General features: G+C 44.7%; 1 protein-coding gene across 9 annotated transcripts in view; it reads left to right on the top strand.

Annotated features, from left to right (window-relative positions):
* RFFL (ring finger and FYVE like domain containing E3 ubiquitin protein ligase) overlaps nt 1–23,370 on the top strand; it is a 71,745-nt gene that overhangs the window by 34,520 nt on the left and 13,855 nt on the right. For 5 of the 9 annotated variants that reach the window (XM_046675370.1, XM_046675368.1, XM_046675372.1 and 2 more), the window contains exon 2: nt 18,723–18,910. In XM_046675370.1, coding sequence (XP_046531326.1) covers nt 18,723–18,910 — 188 coding nt within the window. Of the gene's footprint in view, nt 1–7,139; nt 7,184–10,850; nt 10,872–17,771; nt 18,271–18,722; nt 18,911–20,744; nt 20,845–23,370 lie in introns of those variants that run through there. The other 4 variants (XM_046675374.1, XM_046675375.1, XM_046675373.1 and 1 more) reach the window with 4 other exon arrangements.

Genomic DNA, 23,370 nt, shown 5'->3' with positions numbered 1-23,370 from the left:
GGGACTTTTCATATCTCTGCACCCATTGATTTTGTGTTGATTTCATTATCTTAATTTTATGGGTTAAGTTATGAGATTTCTCCTGACTAGTCAACCCCCCCCTTCCTTCTCCACTGCATTTAAATTCAAATTCTGAGTCTGATTTTGGAATACTCAGTCTGGCTCCAATCCAGCTATCCAGTTTAGCCATGGCTCTCTGGATTGCTAGTTATTATTATTACCATCCCTCCCTTATGACTCAATCAAATCCAGTTACTCATTGTACCTATATGTCCTTGATTTCCTGGTAGGGTGTCCTTCTTTCTGTTGTGTTTTCAGCTTGGAATGTCATTCTTCTATGAAGCCTCCTTGTCTGATCCCTCACTGGGAGTAATCTCTTCCTCCTCTGGGTCTCATAGTAGAGGATTCTCTTTTATGTCTTCTTTATGGCACAATACACTTTCTGCCATATATTTCAATTGTTAGTGTACATGCCTTTCTGTCTCCTACTAGACCAAAACCTCACTGAGCGTGTCTGATTGACCTTTGTATCTCCTCTAATATTGTGTTCAGTTCCCTGCACATAGTGGGCATCTGATATCTGTGGGATGAATGAATGAATGGATGAGCAGGATTTCGGATTTAAGTTTCTGCTCATTGGTTTAGATTTTCCCCCCTTTGCTTTTATTTTTCCTTTCCCATTTCCTTTTCTTTTCTGTTAAACTTGCTGTGTTTTCCCTTGCACTGACTCACCAAACTTGTCTTCACCACTCCCTTTTCTTACCCAGATTTTGCCTCATTCTTTCCCCATTAGCAGTCACTGTGTGGGAGTGCCACATGCTGCTGGTCAGATTTTCTCCATCCTTTTGTGGCTCTAGTCTCTCCAGGAATCATATGACCAGCATGGGAACCGAGTGGTGATTACATTGAAATCTTAATAAAAAGACCATGTGTAAAGAACGGTCCTTAAGGTTTGTTAGTATATTGCTTTCAAGTGGAAAACTTTCTGACTGACATTTCAAGGGAAAGGGAAAAAAATCCTTGGGTACTTGAGAGGTAAACCAAGGCGTATATTCACCCTTTGGACTCTGGGATGTTAGAGGCATCTTATTTGACCAAAGAAATGATGCAGGAAGCCACAGAGGCTTCTCCTCTTAGTACTGAGTCTCCGAATTTTTTCAGCAGCTGGAGTAAACATTAGAGATTACACTAGTCCAACCCTCCTGTTTTCCAGATGAGAAAACAGACCCAAAGAAGCTAAATGACATGTCCGTAAAAACTGGCGTATTCCGGTGCCGGCCCCATGGCCGAGTGGTTAAGTTTGAGCACTCCGCTTCAGCGGCCGAGGCTTGTGCTGGTTTGGATCCTGGGTGCGGACATGGCACTGCTCATCAAGCCATGCTGAGGCGGTGTCCCACATGCCACAACTAGAAGGACCCACAACTAAAATACACAACTATGTACTGGGGGGCTTTGGGGAGAAAAAGGAAAAGTAAAATCTTTTTTTTTTTTTTTTTTTTGAGGAAGATTAGCCCTGAGCTAACTGCTGCCAATCCTCCTCTTTTTTCTGAGGAAGCCTGGCCTTGAGCTAACATCCATGTCCATCTTCCTCTACTTTATACGTGGGATGCCTGCCACAGCGTGGCTTGGCAAGTGGTGCCATGTCCGTACTCGGGATCCGAACCAGCGAACCCCAGGCTGCTGAAGCAGAACGTGCATACTTAACTGCTGCGCCACTGGGCCGGCCCCGAAAAATAAAATCTTTAAAAAAAAAAAACCAAAGAAAACTGGGATCTTCATTGCCCACCATTTGCTCCCAACACTGAATGCGGCTTGGGGGAACCACTGGCTCTTTGAAAGCAATGGAAGTTTCACTTGGAGGCTTCAGGTCTCTGAAACGGAAGCCTTTTGGCTGGCCCTGTAGCGTAGTGGTAAAGTCAGCGCGTTGTGCTTTGGCGGCCCAGGGTTTGCTGGTTTGTATCCTGGGTGCGGACCTTTGCCTGGCTTATCAAGGCACTCTGGCAGGTGTCCTACGTATAAAATAGAGGAAGATGGGCACGGATGTTAGCTCAGGGCCAGTCCTCCTCAGCAGATGTTAGCTCAGGGCTAATCTTCCTCAAAAAAATAAAATAAAACTGAAGGCTTTTGCAGTGCTGAACAGTAGGCTCCGGTTGGCCTGGGGGCAGTGTTCACCGGAAGGGCCCTTTTAATTGTCACGATCTCTTGGGGTGGTTCCCTTTTGGGAATGTGCTCAGTGGGGACTGGCTGACAGAAAGCCGTGTCTTCTACATTTGAAAAGAGGCCAACGTTCAATAATAAAAACATTTCCAATTTTTCTTGTCCTTTTTCCCAGCCCTCATACTCCAAGATTTGGTTCAGGCTTAATTTTCTTATCTCAGCACGATTTGTGTTAAGTTTTTATTGTTTCCTTTAGGTCAGATGTCGGTATGAAGCGTGGGAAGTCCAGAAAATATCTTAGAGGCTCATGATGGTTTTTGTGCTTTTCAGGTGAATCTTTTGCTCAACTCATAGAATAATGTATTTTACTGTCACTGACATACTGTCGAGTGAACCACTTGTCGGCAGATATGAGAGGTTACCTATTTGGAGTAGGGAGCTGCCGTGTAAGGAGATCAGACAGCCCAGAACAGGAAGTCAAGTGCAAACAGGATGTGCTTGTCTTCACTGTGACTTGTGTGTTGAAACTTGGTGTGGTTAAAAAGTCAAGACTTCCGATATTTGAGCTTGGCTGAAGAAGTCTCTCTTTCTGGTTTGGGAAGGAGCTAAGGTAACTAGTCCTTTACTGCCCTTGCCTTTGAACAGGTGCATGTCTTCTACGGGTCAGGTCATTCTTCCTGGTGCATGATGGTTCTTCCTGGCTTGCACCATACTGCATCCTTAGGTTTTATAAAATGAAACCACTGAATTGACTGCCGATCTGGTACTTTTGGTAGATGTAGGATTCAAGCTGTGCTTAGCTATTTATTTATTTATTTATGTTTTTGAGGAAGATTAGCCCTGAGCTAACATCTGCTGCCAATCCTCCTCTTTTTGCTGAGGAAGACTGGCCCTGAGCTAACATCTGTGCCCATCTTCCTCTACTTTATATGTGGGACACCTACCACAGCATGGCTTGTGAAGTGGTGTCATGTCCGCATCTGGGATCCAAACTGGTGAACCCCGGGCTGCCAAAGCGGAACGTGTGCACTTAACTGCTGCACCACCGGGGCTGGCACCGGCTATTTATTTATTTATTAATTTAATTTTTTTTTTTTTTTGAGGAAGATTAGCCCTGAGCTAACTGCTGCCAATCCTCCTCTTTTTTCTGAGGAAGCCTGACCCTGAGCTAACATCTGTGCCCATCTTCCTCTATTTTATACGTGGGATGCCTACCACAGTATGGCCTGCCAAGCGGTGCCATGGCCGCATGCGGGATCCCAACTGGCAAACCCCAGGCCCCCAAAGCGGAGTGTGCGCACTTAACCACTGAGCCACTGGGCCGGCCCCTATTTATTTTTTAATAACAATGGGAAATCTTAGCCTATAATTCACCAGCCTTTTACATTATGGATTCCTTTTGTAGGACTCTAGGATTTCTAGCACATCTTTTTCTTTGGTGAGGAAAATTGGCCCTGAGTTCACATCTGTTGCTAGTCTTCCTCTTTTTGCTTGAGGAAGATTGTTGCTGAGCTAACATCCCTTCCAGTCTTCCTCTATTTTTTGTATGTGGGATGCCACCACAGCATGGCTTGATGAGCCGTGTATAGGTCCATGCCTGGGATCCGAACCTGTGAACCTGGGGCTGCTGAAGTGGAGTGTGCTAACTTAAGCACTACGCCCCTGGGCTGGCCCGTCTAGCACACCTTTTGAGTGTTTCCTGAGTGTGGTAGTTTACAAATTACCCTGCGGCCTTTTTAGTCTTTGAATTGAAAATTTCCCTGCGTGTTGGAGGCTGGATCTGATGCTAACTGCTGAACTGATTTACTCCTAGGCAGGTCTCTGGAGAAGAGATTGAAGAAGTGATTTGCTGGGCTCGGTCACTCAGCTGATAAACAGTCATAGGCACTCCTGTTTTCTGAACCTCCCTCCCATTCCTCGTCGCTTCCCACTGTGAAGTCTGCTGTATCGGGTGTTCACTGGGGGCTGGCTTGGCTGTAGACTAACTATAGCCAAGTGATCTTGGGATCTTGGTGGCTTATTATAACCGCTTGAGTTATTTCAGATTAGGTCTGTTCTGATGGTGTCAAACCATAATATGGGGCAGGTAAAGCTCTGGGGAATGTTTTTTGTGCATTCTGCATCCCTACTATGTTGCAAAGAAGACTGTCCTTCCACTTTGTAATTCTGGGAGCAAATGGGTGAAGTAGCAGCACATCTCAACATCGATGAGAACAGCATTACTTCCTGATGCCAGCACAGGTGTCTTTTTTCTCGAATCTATCAAGGAGTCATGAATATGAGCCAGTTTGCACTTTGTTGTGGGATGTAGGCAAAGAGTAAAACCTGAGACCAGGTTAAGCGCAGGTATTTTCAAAAGGAGAGAATACGCAAGAATACAAAGGTTTTTTTTGTGGTACTAGGCGAACTAGAAATCTCCCTTTTTGCTCCTTGGGATAGATACTGGGCATATCACTTCCTGGCAGGAGCAGAAAACATTTCAGAAAGTCAGCATAATTTTCAGATTGAGATCAAACATCAAACCCAGCCCAAGAAGGGGGTGGTTAGTCTGAATTCATCCTGGGTTTATCACAAAATCCTATCTGACGTTAGTGCAGTGCAAGCAGTTGTGGAGCACCAGGTGGGGGCCGGGTGTATGTGTGTTCGGTTCTTCTCAGAATTTGGTGGACAAGAGAGATTGAGGAGCTAAGGGAGAAAGTCTAGACTGGCTGGGCTGTGGGAAAAGAGACAAACTCATTAGCAATTGGATAGAATTAGGAAGAAATGTAACAGGCTGGGGCTGCACGGAGGATAAACCACCTCTGAGCTGTTCTTCTGGGGTTATAAAATTAAGAGCTGGTGGGAGGAGCCTGGAGTCCTGTAGTTCTTCGAGGATGATTGGAAAACTAGATGGAGCCTGATTAAAGGTATCAGCATGTCTTTAAAAACAAAAAGTAGGATAGGGGATAGAGCAGAAAAATTTTGTCACTTTAAACAACCTTAAAGATTTTCTTTGAATTATTTATAGCCAGCTCTATTTCTTTTTTCTTTTTTTAAAGAATTTATTTTTCCTCCTTCTCCCCAAAGCCCCGTGGTACATAGTTGTATATTTTGGTTATGAGTGCTCTAGTTGTGGCATGTGGGATGCCGCCTCAGCATGGCTTGATGAGTAGTGCCAGGTCGGCGCCCAGGATCCGAACCGGTGAAACCCTGGGCTGCGGAAGCGGAGCACACGAACTTAACCACTCGGCCACGGGGCCAGCCCCTATAGCCAACTCTTATTGAGCATCTGTTCTTTGCTAGGGGTCTGGAGTAAATGATTCACATGCATTATTTTAAACCTTTCAGTTACCCTTTCATTGCAGCAGCTTCCCTTGGTTTTGAGGAAATTAAGGTTTAAAGGGATTAGATAACCCAGAATCTAGAGTCCACATTCATCCCACACCGCAGTACATTTGCTACAGTAACTTTCATGCAGTCCACTTTGGAAAGGTAAAGTGCATGATTGTAATTTTGATCCTAGGCAGAATTCCTGTCCTGAAGGGCTGCCTTTTCCCAGGGCCCAGGAGTGCCAGAAACCCTCTCTCCTTGTCCCTGGCTTCGTGAACATTTTTACCCATTAGTCGGACACTGTGATAATATCTCCTGAAAGCAGCTTCTTCAGTCAGAGGGTCTGCAAGAGCTTATGTGGTAAATCCTGTTTCCTGCACAAGAGTATGAGTGGGATCAGAGTCTCTTTATTCTTGATGAGCTTTGTCATCGGTTTTGGTGGAAGAAGGATCCTGTGATAATTAATTAAACTACAGGTCCATTTATTATGTTTTCAGCCTGGTTACAAGACTTTCCTCTGAACTGCTTTCTTTCCTGATTGACTCCCCTTCGGGGCAGAATGCCTGGGCTGAAATTAAATGTGTAGGCTTCTCTGCTGCAGTCTTCAATCTGTCATCTCTCCTAACTGCCACGCTAAGAAGCAGCCGTTTGATTGGTCAGCCCCCGAGGGTGAGATTTTGGCACCGCTCCATTGGTTAGAATGAGTTTTCCCTGAACTTCACAGCAGATGCTCAGGTCCCTCTGCACATATTTGTCATAGACTAGTTGAAACCAGGCAGTTTCCAAGAACATTTATGACTTGTGATTATTATGTATGTTTTTAAGTTGTTTACAGCAGTTACCACTTCAGGAAAAGAGCCGATTTATTACTAGGGGAAAAGTGAAATCTCTCTCCTTTCCCCCTTTTTCATATTATCATTCTAACACTTTATGCTGCAGGACCCTCTGCCGTTCTGTTTCTTGCATCTTTTTGTCGTGCTTCTGCCTCCACCTTGCCTCGCTGTGTGTGTGAGTAGCAACAGGCAAAGCTCTGCTTAGACCTGGGCGTGCTGGTCGAGGTCTGTCTGATTGCTAGCATTTCTTTTCTCTATTTTACTTCTCCATTTGTTGTTTTCATTTTTATTTGTATTCTTGGAAGTTCTCATCGCAGCACCATTCCAAACCAAAGCCCCCAGGAGGGCATTGAAGCCCTCTGTGCCTTGTGACACAGTGGGGGATGGAAGTGTTCATCTTCTTCCTCCTCAGGGCTCTCCCTTTCTGTTTTTCTAATGCTATCATCACTGACAACTGTAATATTTTTCTGTTTCTTTTAGAAGGTCTGTCTGTTGCCCTTCTTTTCTTGTTTTTCAAGTAATTTTAGCAGACACTTAGGTTATCTTCAGCATGTGTAAGGTAGCGGTGGGACTATTACTATTAGGCCTTTCCTTAAAGGTATTGCTGTGGTTATATGGTTTTAAAACTCTTAATTTGCTGATCACTCTGGAATTACAGTTGTGGAGTTTTTAAGCATGAATTTCTGTCCCCTTTTTCTTTTAAAGCTCTAATGCTGTTATCATAAGTAATATTTCAACAAATACCCAGTGATCACCTTTACCTGGCACTAAGTCTGGGAGTAAAGCTGTAAAGTAGACGTGCTCTTACTTCCTGTTTCACTTTTCACATCCTAACCACAGGAGAAGAAAACTTGAAACAGAATGATTTGGTTTTGGCCAGTTGGGTAAGTACAGTGCTGCTCTAGTGCTCATCCTCTCGGAAGGTAATCGCCACGCATGAGGGACCTTGCCTGGTTCTGTTCCTCTTGGAACCCCAGCGACTGGGAGAGGGCTTGGCGGAAAGGAGTGCTAAATAGGTAATCAGATGAATGAATTAAAGTGTCGGGAGGTGTACAAGATGCTGTGGGAGCAGAGACAGGGTCAGAGAGGGTTTCCCTGAGGAAATACATGCCACGTGAGACAGACAGAGTGGGAACAGTGGTCGAAGCTGAGAGAATAGCTTGAGGGAGGTTCCTAGAGCCAGAGAAGCCTGGCGTTTGAGGGACCGAAAGAATAGGAGGATAGCTGGAGCTGAGGTTGAGGAACGAGCTCCAAGGATTTACTTTCATTTTCTTTAATGGTTACCAGTGAGAACGCTTATTAAAAGGAAGGTAATAGAGCATTAGTTGTAGTTGAGACTGTTAAGTCAAAACCCTCCCTCAGCTGGAGCAAAGGTGGGCAAGAATAGAAACTGAAACACATCTTATATGCCAGGTTTGGGCTTTATCTTTAGAAAGTTGCACGTGTATCTGTAGCACTAGGGCCCCGAAGTCCTAGTCAGTAGGAAATGCAGATGACTTACTGGATGTATAAATTAAACTTCTGGATTCCCAGGGAGGGGTTTCTGTTACATCTTTTACAAGGTCCTCAAGTGTTGCAAGGTTGGCTTGGCAGGTAGGTGTCCCTTTCTGGTGTCCCTAGAAGGGAGTAGAAGCTAGTATTAAATACTTCCTCCCTGCTGGCTACTTTGGGTGATATCCGTTGTCTTCTCCCACAGTCAGTCTGGTAACTGCTCTCCAGTACACAGGCCCTTGAATGACTAGTGCTGAGGGTCAGGAGTGTGGGTGGTGAAAAAAGTGTAGGATCACAATTAGTCAGAGAACTTGGGCTTAGATCCTGACACGCTCCAGCTGTGTGACCCTGGGCCAGTTACCCAGTCCTCAGGGCCCAGCCTCCTCAGTACAAAATGAACATTTTCATTCTGAATTTTGCAGCGTTACTGTATTAAATGAGACAGTAGATGCAAATGTAACAACTCACTTGGCACATGTTAGGTGTTTTGTAGAGTTTTTACTTTTTCCTTAAAAAATAAAATTTCCTAGGATCATCTGAGAAGGGACTTCAGGACCCCGACTCTGAATAACTCCCCCAGTTTTCCCCTTGTCTGCCACCTGAAATAACAGCCAGGAGATTCTCTCTCTCACCTCAGGCTTTGATCGTTATATTAGAGTGTAATCGGGAACCGGAGGAGAGAGGAGACAGAGCCCTGGTGTTGTTGCTGTCTTTGCCATCTCAGCGTGAACAGGTTCTCTGAGGCTTGTTTGGAGAGAGGCAAACATGGACTCCTCCTCAGTCCCGTGCTGTATTACAATGCCTACCATTTACCGCATGTCTAGTACTGCCTTCTGCTCTGTAAGTAAGGTTGAAAGCCCAGTGAAGCTGTGCTGCCTCGTTATGCTGGGCACCTACTCTGTATCCAGCCTGTGAGGTGTAGGAAAGTTTATTTCTGTTACGCTGAAGCTCAGAAAGGCAGCTTTCTCAAGCTCATCCCGGTACTCAGTGTTAGAGCCAGGATTTAAGGTCGAGTCAGACTCAGTCTAAAACTTATTTGGGAACTTTCTTTTTTTTGCTGTTCCATTTTCTAAAAATTTAGGCCTAAAATAAAATTCTTCTTTAGGAAATAGACATTATCCATTACCCACATCAAAAGGACTACCTTGGAGGATAGAAAATGTCTGCTGGGTTTTAAAGCATTTGGAAATATCATTTTCCTCACTGTGTCCCGGCCTTGTGGACTGTACCTTGTTACGTCTGGCTGGTACACCACTTCAGGAGGGGTGTTGATCTGATTCAGGCTTTGGGTTCCAAAGTTCCATGATATACTTGTCTCCTCTGTGACTTGGGTGTTCTGAATTCTCTATTCTGAAATGAGTATCTCAGAAATAATCTCAGTATCACAGAGAACATGCCTCATTGTCCCACACCCAGGAAGTGAGACCAGTCTGTGCTGTGTTCACTCTGCTTACTTACAAATGCAGCAGTTGCCCTATTTTATGCTATTGTGTTGTCACCAGCATTTTAAATCTTCCCCTTCTGAGGTGGCCACCTCCGGCAGGTTTACTGGAAAATTCCAGTTGTGACTCTGAGGTTATGTTTTAAATTAAACAGTTTCAAGGGAGTTCAAGTTTCTTTTCAGACTAACTTGTTTTTTAAAAGTAAGCAGCCTTCAACGTTTCGAGATGATTTTAAATTTCAGGTGAGTTCTCAAGATAGCGATTGGTTCTTCATTGTGTGGGTGATGTGATCAGCTGTGCCAGAGGTGCCACCCCACCCAGTCCTTTGGGTGGTAGGAACTGGAGCTTTGGGTGACCAGAGAGAGAGAGATGCTGGACTTTCCAGCCAGTAGGCGCAATTGAACATCTAGGCTGTTGCTGCTTTAGAATTGCAATTAGAGTTAGATGACCATTTATTTTAATATGCTGTTTATGGAGCACTTACTCTAGGTTAGGCGCTGTGTGTTACTTCTCATCCCTAGCTACCTTCCAACAGGGGAGCTGTTATCCCCCTTGCAGAGGTGAGGAGACAGACTCAAAAGGCCTAAGGAACCTGTGCAAGGTTAGCCACCCTTTGTTTTTGATAAAGGGCTTTTTCTTTTTCATAGTCGCTTATGTCACTATAAATATTGATAAAATGCTTTGGGCCCTAAGGAGAGAGAACTAGGACTTGACTCATTGGCTGTATTGATAAAAAGCTGACTGTTCCTCTGACCTCAGTTTGCTCATTCCACGAATTATTTGGGTACTATGGGTACTATATGGGTACTATGCAGTGGCTCTGTGCTAGGTGATGCAGATTAAAAAGCAGAGACAGGTGAGGCCCCTGCCCTTGGAGTTTACAGTCTGTGGGTGGATAGACTGCAGATAAACAAACACACACAGTTCCAGATTATGATACTTCTCATGAAGGAAACTCAAAGGGCAATGAGAGAGTGTATGTCGCTGTGGAGGACTCCTCCAAAGAGGAGATCTTTGAGCTGAGACCTGAGGATGAGAAGGAGCAGGAGTGGCAAGGGAGCGTGAGTGCAGAGAGCCTCAGGCAGGAGGGGGCTTGGTGTGCTGGAGAGCCCGGAGTGCACCGCGGCTTGACTCCTAGTGAGTGGTGGGGAAAGCAGCACGGCGTGAATTGGAGACGTGGGCAGGGGCTGGTGGCGCGCGCAGGGTCTTCTCACCATGTAAGGAGTTGGAAGTTTTGTTGTGAAATGTGATGGGAATCGATTAAAGAGCTCTGAATGTGTGTACTGTGGGAGGAGGGCAGTGGATAATGCCTTATGGAGACAGAATTGGAGAGAGGCAAGAACTGAAGTCGGGAAACTAGTTAGAAGGCTGTTCTTTCATCCAAGAAGCCATTCTAGGCTCTGGAAATACAGTAGAGCACAAAGTCCCTGCCCTCATCAATTTTTTATTCTCGTTAGGGAAGACAGTTAACAAGTAAGCAAATAATACCAGCTAGTACTAAGTGTTACGCATGAGATTAGAAAGTGACATTTAAACTGAAGGGTGAATGGCAAGAGGGAGCCAAGCATGTGATGTTCTGGGGAGAAGAGTCCAGGCAGAAGGAACAAACAGCAAATTCAAAGCGCTTAAGGAGGGAAATGTGAGTAATAACCGAGAGATGGTGATTGAGACCGCTGTCGGGGCAGGGGAGATGGAGATAGGAATTTATGAGTCTTCAGCTTAGGAATGGCATTTAAAGCCACCTGACTGGGGTTTCCTCGGGAGAGAGAGTGTGGCTGGAGAGGGCACCAAAGACAGCCTAGGTGCTCCCGACATTTAAGAACAGAGGGAGGGTAAGAACCCGCAGCAGCGCTTTGAGGTAGGAGGAAAACCAAGGGTGCAGAGTTCTGGAAGCTAAGAAATGCTTAGAGGGGAGAGTGTTTCAAGGAGAAGGAAGGGTCACTTGTGTCCAGCACCGCTGGGAGGTTGAGTAAGAAGAAGATGGAGAAGTGTCACTTGGCCTTGGCCCTTGGAACTCCCTGGTGACCTTGGAAAGAAGAGATTAGGTGGAGTGGTTGGTCAGGCTAGTCTGGAGAAGGTAGAAGAGTGAATTAGAGGTTGAGGAAGTGCAGTCAAATATTTGGAGAGGTTTTGGTGTAGGGGAGAGCAGAGAAAAGGACCTTCACTGAGGAGTCGGGGACATGGGGTCAAAATGGGGTTTTTTGGTTATTACTTTTTACAAATTACAAATTTTCTACTAGGTGCTTTTAAAATCTCTCATAAATTTTTAAGTGAAATATAACTAGAGAAGTACACAAATTGTAGTGTCCGCTTTGATGAATTTTCACAAAGTAAACAGCTGTATAACCAGCACTCAGATTAAGAGACAGACATTATCAGAAACCCCCTTGTGCCCCCTTCCATTTACTATCCTACCCTCAGAGGATAAACATGATCCTGATTTCTAACACCGTAGATTAGTTTGCCCATGTTTGAATTTATTTCTTTTCTTTTTTTTTGCCGAGGAAGATTAGCCCTGAGCTAACATCTGTTGCCAGTCTTCCTCCTTTTTTGCTTGAGGAAGCTTACCCCTGAGCTAACATCTGTGGGTCACCACTACAGCATGGCTGTCGAGTGATGTAGGTCTGCACCCAGGATCTGAACCCATGAACCCAAGCTGCCAAAGCGAGGCTTGCTGAACTTAGCCACTACACCATGGGGCTCTTGTATTTGAATTTTATGTAAATGGAATCATTTTAGTGCATAGTCGTTTGTGCCTGTCTTCTTTCACTCAACATTATATTTATAAAATTCATCTGTACTGTTGCATATATCAGTATTTTGTTTATTCTCGTTGCTGTATGAATGTATCATAATTTATTTCTCCATTCTACCGCCGATGGGTATTTGGATTTTTTCCAGCTTGGGGATATTACAGTAGTACTGCTCTGACATTCTTTTTTTTTTTAAAGATTTTATTTTTCCGTTTTATCCCCAAAGTCCCCAGTACATAGTTATATGTTTTTAGTTGTGGGTCTTTCTAGTTGTGCCATGTGGGATGCCGCCTCAGCATGGCCTGATGAGTGGTGCCGTGTCTGCGCCCAGGATCTGAACTGGTGAAACCCTGGGCGGCCGAAGTGGAGTGCACGAATTTAACCACTTGGCCACGGGGCTGGCCCTTGACATTCTTGTATACTTATTTTGGTAAATGTGTTTCTGTTGGGTATGTACCTGAATGTGGAATTGCAAAGCCATGGTGTTTGTGTGTGTGTGTGTGTGTGTGTGTGTGTGTTTCCAAAGGTTGTACCAGTTTGCACTTCTGCCAGCATTGTTAGAGTTCCAGTTGCTCTCTATCTTTGTGAGTACTTGTTAGCATCTGTCTTTTGCATTTTACCCACTTCAGTGGGTGTTTGGTGGTAACACTTCGTGGTTGTAATTTGTACTTCCCTTATGATGAGGAAGAGTTTTAAATGTGGGAAATCCTGGAGCGTGCCTGTGTGTGGATGGGAAAGCTGTAGTAGAGATGGAAAGCAAAAGCTCAGAGGGAATGGGCTGCAGGGTAGACAGACCGATTTGGTTTTGGTGGAATCAGAACACTTTTCTTGTAGCCTACTGTCTTCTTTACTTCTCGAAACATGTAATTCCTTATCAGTTATTTCAAAGAGGCATAGCTAAGTCATATTGATAGGCTTCTCATAGCATTTCCTTTCAAAGCCACTGTAATTGTACTTTAATTCCTTTTTAAGGATAATATACTAGATGAAGCAAAGCCCATTCTGTATTAATGATCCATAATGTGGGATACTTTCCTTTGGGCACTTACAGCATAGACGCTTTCAGCAATTCCAGGAATACGGTAGTGACAGTAGGCAAGCCGCCCTCAATAAACTGGAGACTATTCTATGAGGCTTGCCACCTAGCCATTTTCTGATTTGCTGTGTCACAAAGGTACTTCTTTGAGGATTGGAGGCATTTTAATTAGGTAATTTTAAAGGATTTTTGTGAAGTCTTATACAGTGGTTTCACTGTAAGTATGTTAGAATTCCAAGATGTTGCTGTTTATGCATCTGTGTAAAGCCTGTTGTTGCAAAAGTACCTTGGCACACAGAGCAGTTAATTAAAATCAGGATTGGATGAGAACCTTGGGGATTGGACTTTACTGTCCTAGATTTTGGTGGTTAGCAAGGTGGTTTTGGCGTTGCATTGCAAACTAGCAGTGGTGGTTTTACTAGGACACTGACATTCTGACCCTTCTACTCCATGGGTCCATTCTGTCCCCTCTTTCCTCCATGGGAAAATCCATGACAGCCACTGATCCACTTAAGATTATTTGCCTTGGGCAGGTGAACAAGTGGAGAAGTGATTGTTTTAAAATTACTTAGGATTCTAGGACTTACTAGGGAGAAATCACATTATCTCCCCTCTTGCCTCTAACTGTGGGTGTAGTCAGCCTACCTGGGATAGGTCATTTATCTTTCCCTGTTATTCACACTGTAATTTTCCTGTTCACTAGGACTCAGTCTCCCAAGAAATACCAGCATACTTATCAAGCTGACAAAATCCCATGTGCTGGCTAGCCATTCTTGCCTCATACCACAGGGTTCTTCCACAGGGAATAGTACATTTTCCTGTTTACCCCAGCCCTACATCTCCCATCTTTCTCTCCTTTAGGCAAAGTGCAAGAGGGGAGCCTGGCAGGTTTCTAACAAACTCAGTAGGAGGTCAGTCAGAGACTGTATTTGAGGATTAAATCACTGAATCCGTCTTTTCTGATGAGGGTGAGGGGGATTGGAGAAGGAGTTTTCAAGCCCTCAGTGAAGATTTGATAATCATTTTCTTTCAAGATCAGAAGGAGGTTTGCAGATCACAGAGGGAAGTTTTTCAAAGTGGTCAACATTCTTTTTTTTTGTTAATTGATATTTATTGATTTATTTATCTTCTCTTCAAAGTCCCAGTACATAGTTGTATATCCTTGTTATAAGTCCTTCTAGCTCTTTTATGTGGATGCCGCCACAGCATGGCTTGATGAGCAGTGTGTAGGTCCACACCCGGGATCCGAACCGGTGAACCCCAGACCACAGAAGCAGAGTGCACGAACTTAACCACTACGCCACCAGGCTGGCCCCTGGAGAATTCTTCATATGCCCCACAGTTGGTTCCACTTTCAGTCCTTCAGTAACATAATCAGATGCCATGTATGTGTATCTGTTTAGGGCTGAGGAGTGAAAAAATATTCCTAAGAGAAAAGTGTTTAGTTTGTATGGCAGTGTTAACATTATAAACTCTTTCCTTTCATTCCCTGAAATAACCCTGAATATAGTTGTCATTTAGGCCTAGGGCTTTCCAGTTTGGCAAGAGAATACTTTTAACCTACCACATTAGGAAATGTGTCTTTTTGGTATCTAAATATTTGTCAAAAAGATTAACAGCCTAGTCTGCTGACTTTGGTGAACCTGTTCTGTGGGCTGAGCAGGTCTAAGGCATTTTAGCACTGGAGACTCTTTCCACCTAACCCTTTCTATGACCTCTTCCCCACATGTGCATCCCCAGGGTAAGACTCCATTCTCCACTTAAGCATGGAGCCCATGGAATAGCACAGTGGCAAATTTCAAGTCTTCTCACACAGCCAAGTCCTTGTAAGAGTAGCCAGATACTTCAACAGGCTGACAGCTTTTCTTTCAGAGCTGTTCAGAGGAGGCAGCTAAGATTAGAACCAAAGCTGGGAGAATGAAAATAGTGCTGAGGAACATAGGTTCTCTTGATGCCCAGCTAAGGAAGAGCTTTCTTAGCTCTTGTCTCAGGATGGCCGAGCTGAGCTATCTATAGTGCCTTCCTGGGCCCAAAATCCCCTAGGGGCAAGGACTTTGTTGAAATCCTTTTGGTATTCCCCAGTGCCCAGCATGTAGCTGGTGCTTTCTAAGTGCTTGTTAAAGCACATGGATTTAAACAGTAGACAGCTGGCCCGCTTTCCCATTTTTGCCTACTGATTGTGCCCTACCAAGTGGTCTTACCCATTATGTGACAAAGTCCTTACCTCTTAGGAAACAGTTGTAAGGCATAGATTCCTTATGTGGAAGAAAAGTTTGTTTTCTTCTTGAGGTTAGATATAGCCGCCCGTTTTTATTTCATTCTTTCACTTTTCTCTGCTAATGCTGTAAAGTTATCTTTGGTTACATCTCTCGTCACCACCATTCCACTCTCTGGTGAAAGGTGACCTTGCTTCTGCCCAGGAGTAGTCCCCCCCGAATCTTATCACATGGTCACTTTTCTTTCTATTCCTGGCCCTTACTCCCATCACGTATTGCCAGCTTCCCTTCTTCCATAATCTCTTAGTCTTTGGGGGTTTCCTCTGCAGTCTATGAATATGTCTACATTTCTCTTGGTGACCTGGATCCTTTTCAGTTGCCTTCTCTTTTCCCTTCATAGTCAAAAGTTTCCTGAAGAATAATTTATCCTTAGAGTCTGGCACATCCTCACTTCTCATTCGATTTCCAACCTGTGGTTATCAGGCAGCCTCTCTCTTCCTAAACTGCTCAGTGAAGAGCACACTCACATTTTCCTAAAACTAGGTCCATCGGGCATTTTGCCTTCCTTATTATACTCCACCCTCTGGGTCATTTGACAGCATTGATCATTTCTTCTTGAAGCTTAAAACACTCTTCCAGTTCACCCATCTCTGCGTGTTCTTCCGTTCTCTGTTCTGCTTGTTGGTTTTCCTCTGCTTGCCCTTTAGATCAGGTGTCCCCAGGGGTTCTCCCAGGCCATCTTCTCTTTGACTCAGACTGTCTAATCAGTCTTCTGCCCCACTCTAGCTTTACATATTTCCAGTAGGCTGCGGATTCCAAAACCTTTATCTTCAACCAAGACCATCCCCCTGTGTGTATGTATGCACCAGCATGTCCCACAGGTGCAAAACTCAACTCATCACCTTAACCTGCTCCCCATTCACACACAGACACATTCTTCTTCCTGAGGGCTTTATCCCGGTCAGTGATTCCACTGTCTGTCCTGTTGTGTAATTCAGAGACCCTGGGATTCGTGCAAGACTCTGTTTTCTCTCCCCCTTCCCTAGCCTCTTCAGTACATTGACACATTCTGCTAATTCTGTCAAAGATCTGTCCATCCCTTTTGGGGATAAGCTCAGAAAGCTAGATGGTAATTGTGGTGAAATGTCTCGGTTTCCTTTTTCCCTGTGCCTTCCCAGAGAAATTATAGTAAAGTGTTGTTATAATGCTAGTAGCAGCAACTGATGCGGCTGTAGTGCTGCACAGCCTGGAGAAGGTCCCAGGAGGATAGGAAAGTTATGACTTATTAGGGCTGTGACAACAACCACATATAGTAAAGCAGGGCTCAGGACCCCCATCTTCTGATTCCAGATCCTCTGCTCTTTGTATTCTTACACACTGTCCCAGATGCTGCTCTCAACAGGTGATTTAAAGAACTACAGAATTCCTCTTTCAGAGGGCTACTGCTCCGTTGTTGTCTCCATTCTCTTGCCAACAAAGAACTCGTTTATTTAACTGCTCTTTACTTCCTTATTCCATGTGAACTATTAGTTGCAAGTAAGGCAGACTGGGTCCCTGTCTTCTGGGAACTGTAGAGTTTTCAGGCAAGTAATAGTGAGTCAGAAATGTTTTTCATTTGTAGGAAATGGAACGAATGTGTGGTTAGTTAAGATTTAAATATTGTGTGTGATTCATTCATTCAGTAGTCCTTGTTGAGCCACCTGTCTGCTCGGCACTGTATGACTGTCATGGTCCCTGTTCTCATGGAAGTCCCTGGCAAGTGATAGAGATAGGTGTTAATCGGGCACGTCCACAAAAGTGTATGAATTATGTCACAGGTGTATTGGGGGCAGTGTTGGGAAGCTAAAAAGTCCCTAGAGTAGTTAAGAGGCCTGCGGAAGCTGTGTGAACCAGGAAGTTACTTTCCCTTGCTGGGCTTCTTTCTTTTCCTCCATAAAATGACCAAGGTTGAACTTAATTCCTTCTGGCTTACCACGTCTTTGAACTATGATTTAACAAAGGCACTTTCAATGAGTCGGGAGGCAGAGCAGAAAGTACCATTCTTTTGTGTTAACTGATGATTGAGTAATAACACTAAATGTTTCATGTATTGTCTCTGTAAACAGAGTCAGGCTCAAAATGTCCGTATTGGCTGCGTTGGTCTACTGAGAAAAGCATGCTCGCTCTTTATCACAGCAGCTTGGTATTTTAGTGGATCCTCTTGCAATCTTTAGGCTATTCTGACATTTGAGGGATTGGATCCTCTTCTGTAATCTTAAAAAAATCATCAACCCCCTTGTCCCTGTTCCTGAATTTGATACGTGAAGTGGGAACAATAATCCCAAACTTCTTTTTTTTTTTTAATTTTTATTTATTTATTTATTTATTTATTTTTAAGATTTTATTTTTTTTTCCTTTTTCTCCCCAAAGCCCCCCGGTACACAGTTGTATATTCTTCATTGTGGATCCTTCTAGTTGTGGCATGTGGGATGCTACCTCAGCGTGGTTTGATGAGCAGTGCCATGTCCGCGCCCAGGATTCGAACCAACGAAACACTGGGCCGCCTGCAGCGGAGCGTGCGAACTTAACCACTCGGCCACGGGGCCAGCCCCCCAAACTTCTTAGTAAACCCCCAGAGGCACTGATTCAGCAAGGACATGAACACGTGTGAGCATCTGCTATCCGCATGGCACTGCCAGGGTACACACAGACACGAAGAAGACGCAGTCCCTGCCCTCAAGGAATTTATGGCTTAGTGGTAGGAGCCAGGGTGAGCATGTATCTGTGCGACAGACTGTTAGAGGGCTATGATAGAAGTTTATGTAGGATTGGAGGGACAGATGTCAGAGTAATCAGTCCTGCTGGCTGGTGGGAGGGGGCATCAAGGGGATAGCACGGGATAGAGAAAAGAACGTTAGGTTTGCTTGGAGTCAGAAGACCTGGTTGTCCAGAATCTCCATTCTCTATATATTGGCTGTGTGACCTTGACTTCTTTGAGCCTGGATTGCCTCATCTATATAAAGGAAATAATAAGACCTCCTTCCCATGGTCACGGTGAGTGTGGAATTATACAAGTGTGTGTGTGTGTGTGTGTGTATGTGTATGATCAAGTTCTATCTGAGCTCTAGGGGTATGAGCTCTAAAGGTCATATTCCTGAATAAAGTGGGTGTTAGGCCACTTGTAATTGCGAAGGCAAAAGATTTTATTTGAAGTTAGATGTCAGATTAATCCCAAATGGGGATCAGCAACCTTTGACAGGTAGCATGCTATCTTGGCAGTCCCTGCTGTCCTGGCAGATCAGGTGTCTATTCTCACTCTTACATGCAACGGCAACTGTGTGCTTAGAGGATGTGGCAAGAAATCCATGACTCAAAAGCGTGTCCCCACCTTGACTCTGGTGGCAGGGGTGGGTTGAGTATGCCTGCTCACCTGTGCCCTCAGGAATGGAAACGCAGTAGAGGTGTGTCTTAACTCTGACCTTTTCCCCCTTCCTCCCTTATACCAGATTTTATCATGTGGGCAACCTGCTGCAACTGGTTCTGCCTGGATGGACAGCCTGAGGAGGCCTCACCACCCCAGGGAGCCAGGACGCAGGCCTATTCTAACCCTGGGTACAGCTCCTTCCCTTCCCCAACAGGCTTGGAACCCAGCTGCAAGGCCTGTGGGGCCCACTTCGCAAACACAGCCAGGAAGGTGAGTGTTGACTGCTCTGCAAGCTTTGCTGCTACAGCCTCAGGCCCTCAGACAAACCCCTGACCCTTCTATAATGCCTCCGCCTTGCCTTTGCAATGCTGGTAACCCAGCCCGTTCCTTTCACAAAAGTATTAAAGAAAAACTAGCCAAGCAAAAGCCAAGCGTCTCAGCATAGATCTGGAGCCAGCTAGACCTGATTCAGATACCAGCTTTGTCACTTACTAGCTGTATGACCTACCCTTTCTTGAGATTCATTTTCCCCATCTATAAAATGGGGATATAATAGTTGTACCTATCTCACTGTGTTGTGAGACTAAAATGAGATTGGCTACAGAGGGTGCCCAGCAGGATCTTGGAATGTAGCAGGCACTTGATGTTATTTCCTTCATTAGCTGCCATCATAAAAAGCCTGACTGAAGATTAACTTGTCCTTTTTATCGAAAGCAGTGTCAAGGACGTCTCAGGTACATCAAGACCCTGACAAGACAAAGACTGGAGCTTATTTACTGTAGCGATTTCATTTGAAATGCATGGTAGTTGTGTTTTCCAGATTAGCAAGCAGGAGGTAAAATTACTGGCTGGGTAATGGTGCGTGGGTGAGGGCCGTCCCTTTGTCAGTGCCCAGAGGCAGCATGTTCTCTATGGTCAAGCACAGCTGGGGCTGAAGGTGAACCCTGACCTGGAGAAAGAAAGAACTGCCTTCTGCATTATTCTGCAGAATGAGAGGTTTTCAGCCCAGAATGTGATGTTAAAATGGCGATAATGGGAAATTTGAGAGGAAAAAAGACTTTTTAAACCATCTGTTTATATGCCAGCAATTTAGACTTTTTGTTTCATTTAATCCTTGCAATAACTTTGACGTAGGTTGTAGGGTCCCTAAACTTCCAGTTTATATATGAGAAACTAAGGCTTAGAGTTTAACAGTTAAAAAGGAAACTGTACAGATCAAGTTCCTGACAAATGGCATACAAGACATTAAAATACTCATTCTTTTCCCTCTACTAAGGTAGTGCCCCAAGATCACATAGTTATTAAATGACAGAGCCACGATTCAAACCCAGGTCTTTGACTCTCAAGCTGTGTCCCAGAAGACATTCAACAAGTCAGTATTTCTGCAGCTTGGAGTGTTGACCACCCACCCTTTGGTGCCTGTAAGATGAGGAAGGCTGGGCGTTTTGCCTGCACTTCACTGTGAGGCAGTGAAGGCAGGCCCACTGCAGAGCTTTGTTGTGACTTGCTTGGCTACCCCAGTCACTGTGAGAACTCAACCAGGGAGGCTGCTGCAGGCAGCCAGAGAGCTATGACTCGGTGGGCAGAGGTGCCCCTCCCCACCTTTTACACTTAGACTGAAAGGTTGAGTCCATAGATTGAGACTGGAGGGGCAGGTTCGAAGGAACTTGGCACCACATGGTCTCAGTCTTCTCAGTGATGGAAATGGTGGGTGGAGTTAGGATCTGAGAGGAGATGGAAGGAGGGCTGTTGGGTGCTGCCGCATGCCTGGCACTGAGCTTGGCATTTCAAATGCGTTATCTCACTGAATCCTAACAGCAGCCTATGAAATGTGCACTATGATTTGTTCCCATTTTACAGATGAAGAAATTGTTCTTTTTACCTAAGGTAGTAGTTTCAAGGACTCCTCGGGTACATCAGTGTCTGTTGGATAGCCAGAGATCTTGTTGTTTTCATTATTACATGGTGAGAGATGCTAGGAACGACTGCTGGTAGAAGTGGCAAAGTAATTGGCAGGAAGGGAATAGAGGACACCCTTGTTTAAATGAAGCAGTGTGAATCTGCATGAATCTTTTTTTAAAACATCAGTTATCCTCTATGGAGTGGAAATGGAGAGAGAAAGAGCAAAGAGGTCAAGGATGGTGATCCAGGCTCGGGGATCAGCGTGTCAAGATGTTGAAAGCCTGAGAGAACCTGGGGATCCAGTGAGTTCTTGACATTTCTCAGCCAGCAGAGAGAATGTGAATGAGCAAGGAAACCGCCCCCAGAGAAAGGAGAATGAATGATGGTTAGGTGAGGATGGGAAAATGCTTTATTTTTCTTTATAGTGGTTTTCACCACCTGACGTGAATATGTTTGTGGATTACCTGTCTTCTCAGATAGTACCTAGGAACAGGGATTTTGTCCATTTTGTTCACAGCTTTATCCCCAGCGTCTAGAACAGTGACTGACACGTGGTAGACAGGCAATAAATTTTTTTAAATAAACAAATGAATAAATGGACAGTTGAGAACAATTTGAAAAAGAGGAAGAAGACCAGAGAGTTTCTATTTTCATTACTTTGTGGCTGACAATTCCATGCTGAAGATTTTCTTTGAGGGCCCAGTTCTGTAGCAGCGGTGTGCCAGCAGCTAGAGGTTATAGCTTTGTGGAGATAGAGCTGAGTAGACAGAGGTCTTTTCCTCAGGGAGCTTACTTGTCTGGTGAAGCCGACCCACATTTAAAAGAACTAACAACAGTCAGCTGCATAAGTACTAGGAAATCAGGCAGTGTTGGTAAATTGCTAATTTTAGCTGGATGAAGGAAGGTTTATTGATTTGCAAAGCAGTGGCTGAAGTAAAGGCACCAGATATGGGGCAAACGCAAGGTGTATCTGGGAACTGTGAGTGGCCTATTTGGCCAGAGCGCAGAAAACTTTGGAAGTTAGGGTGGAACAAAGTTGGGATCAGGTGGTGAAGGGCCAAGACTGCCACAGTAAGAAGCTTGTAGGCACCAGACAACAGGGAACCATAAGAAAGACTTTGCACAGAGGAATGGCGTGGTCACTCCTGTCTCAGGTAGCAGACATGCTTTGATGGAATGGGGGGAGTGGTCTTAGGAGGTTCTTTCACAGCTCATGAGAAGTCATCAGAGCCTGATCTTGGGTGGTGGCTGAGACTGATTGATGTAGCTACCATTTAGGGAGCAACTGTTCATGCCAGACCCTATGAAGGAGTGGTTGTTAATCCACTTTACGGATGGAAAATATGAGACTCAGAACTAGGTACTTAGCTACTAAGATACATGGGCATGCAGCAGAGGAAGACAGATGAAATGTAGGAGGAGAAGGTCAAACTGAAGATAACAGGATGTTGGCCTGGGTGCCTAGGAGCATGGCAGTGGTTAAAATAAGGAACTGCATTCATTGGAAAATAAACTATTGAGTATCTCCCGTGTGTCAGGCATTGCCTGGGCTAGGAGGGTGAAGGTGAAGAAAGTGATCCTGCTTAAGAAGGGGCTTGCAGTCTGAGAGGAAGATGGGAGCAAACACAGCCACACACAGAGATAAGAAGAAAGCTTCTGTAGCAAGAAGTACTCCTTTTGTAAGGAGAAGAAAAATTCCTATTTGGGTAGTAAAAGATGGTTATTGGTACAGTCATTTCTTGCCACCAAAGTATGAGTTAATTTTATGTAATTCACAATGAATTTTATGAATATTAAGGATGTTTTCTCCTATGAGAGTTTTTCATTTGTAATTTCATGCTTAAGCGGAGCAGCATTCTTATCTTAAGGGTCTGGCATTTAACAGCCTCAGGCTTTTAAAAAGTCTTTTCCAGAAGTGGTTATATTGAAATGATTACATGGATCCTACTGTCTTTTTTTCTTTTCTTCATTGTGGTCGGTATTTTCTGAATGCTTAGATAACATTAAGGACTTTTAGAGAGAACATAAGATGCAGCCCGTGCCTTCCTAGAGTTTCCAGTCTTGGAAAGAAATGGCAGGCTGTAATTTTGCCACAAGCCAAATATCCCATCTGTATTGGTAATAGCTACATGAGGTTGAGCAGCAGCCCTGACTGTTTTGGAGGGGGTTTGGCACCCAGCCTCGTTAGTTGGACCAGTTCGAGGAGGAAGGATGAGGAGGAGGAGGTTGTGCTTGGAAACATGGAGGAGATACTCAAATCTCAGAATGGAGAGAGAGGGAGTGGTTCGTAGGTACTGGCAAAAGCTCAGAGATGAGGCAAAGGGGAGAGGGAATAGAAGGTGATGTTACCTTTTTGTGAGAGCCCACCTATGCTAAGGTTTTATATGCATTACCTTATGTGATACTTCAGTGGTCCTTAGAGATAGGCTGACCATCCGACTTTACAGGTGAGGAATAAGATGCTTTGGGAGGCTAACTGTTCTGCACAGGCTCCCTTAGTTAGGAAGTGGTCAGCCAGGACTTCATCCTACTGTTGTCACTCCTCGCGCTGCCCTTTTTCCTCCCAGTGGACATAAGAAGGGTGGTGAGGAGGAGGGTGAGAAAGTGGGCCTGGCCTGCACTTGGGAACATGAGTGCGGAGGCAGTAGGAATAAGGGAAGGACAGGGTAGCAAAGGGGAGCAACCCACGTGGCATCCTTGAAGGGCGGTGCCTGCCGAGGTGCCACTGCCAGCCCTTTGATGCTGGGTGTCGGCATGCAGTCTTGGCATTTTTGCAGGCACACTGGCTCCACTAATTCCTCTTTCATACTACCTGTTCCTCTGTTGGT

Source organism: Equus quagga, chromosome 11, assembly GCF_021613505.1.
Source record: "Equus quagga isolate Etosha38 chromosome 11, UCLA_HA_Equagga_1.0, whole genome shotgun sequence".
Classification (NCBI taxonomy): domain Eukaryota; kingdom Metazoa; phylum Chordata; class Mammalia; order Perissodactyla; family Equidae; genus Equus; species Equus quagga.
Note: the sequence above shows the minus strand (reverse complement) of the source record. Positions and strands in the feature narration are given on the sequence as shown.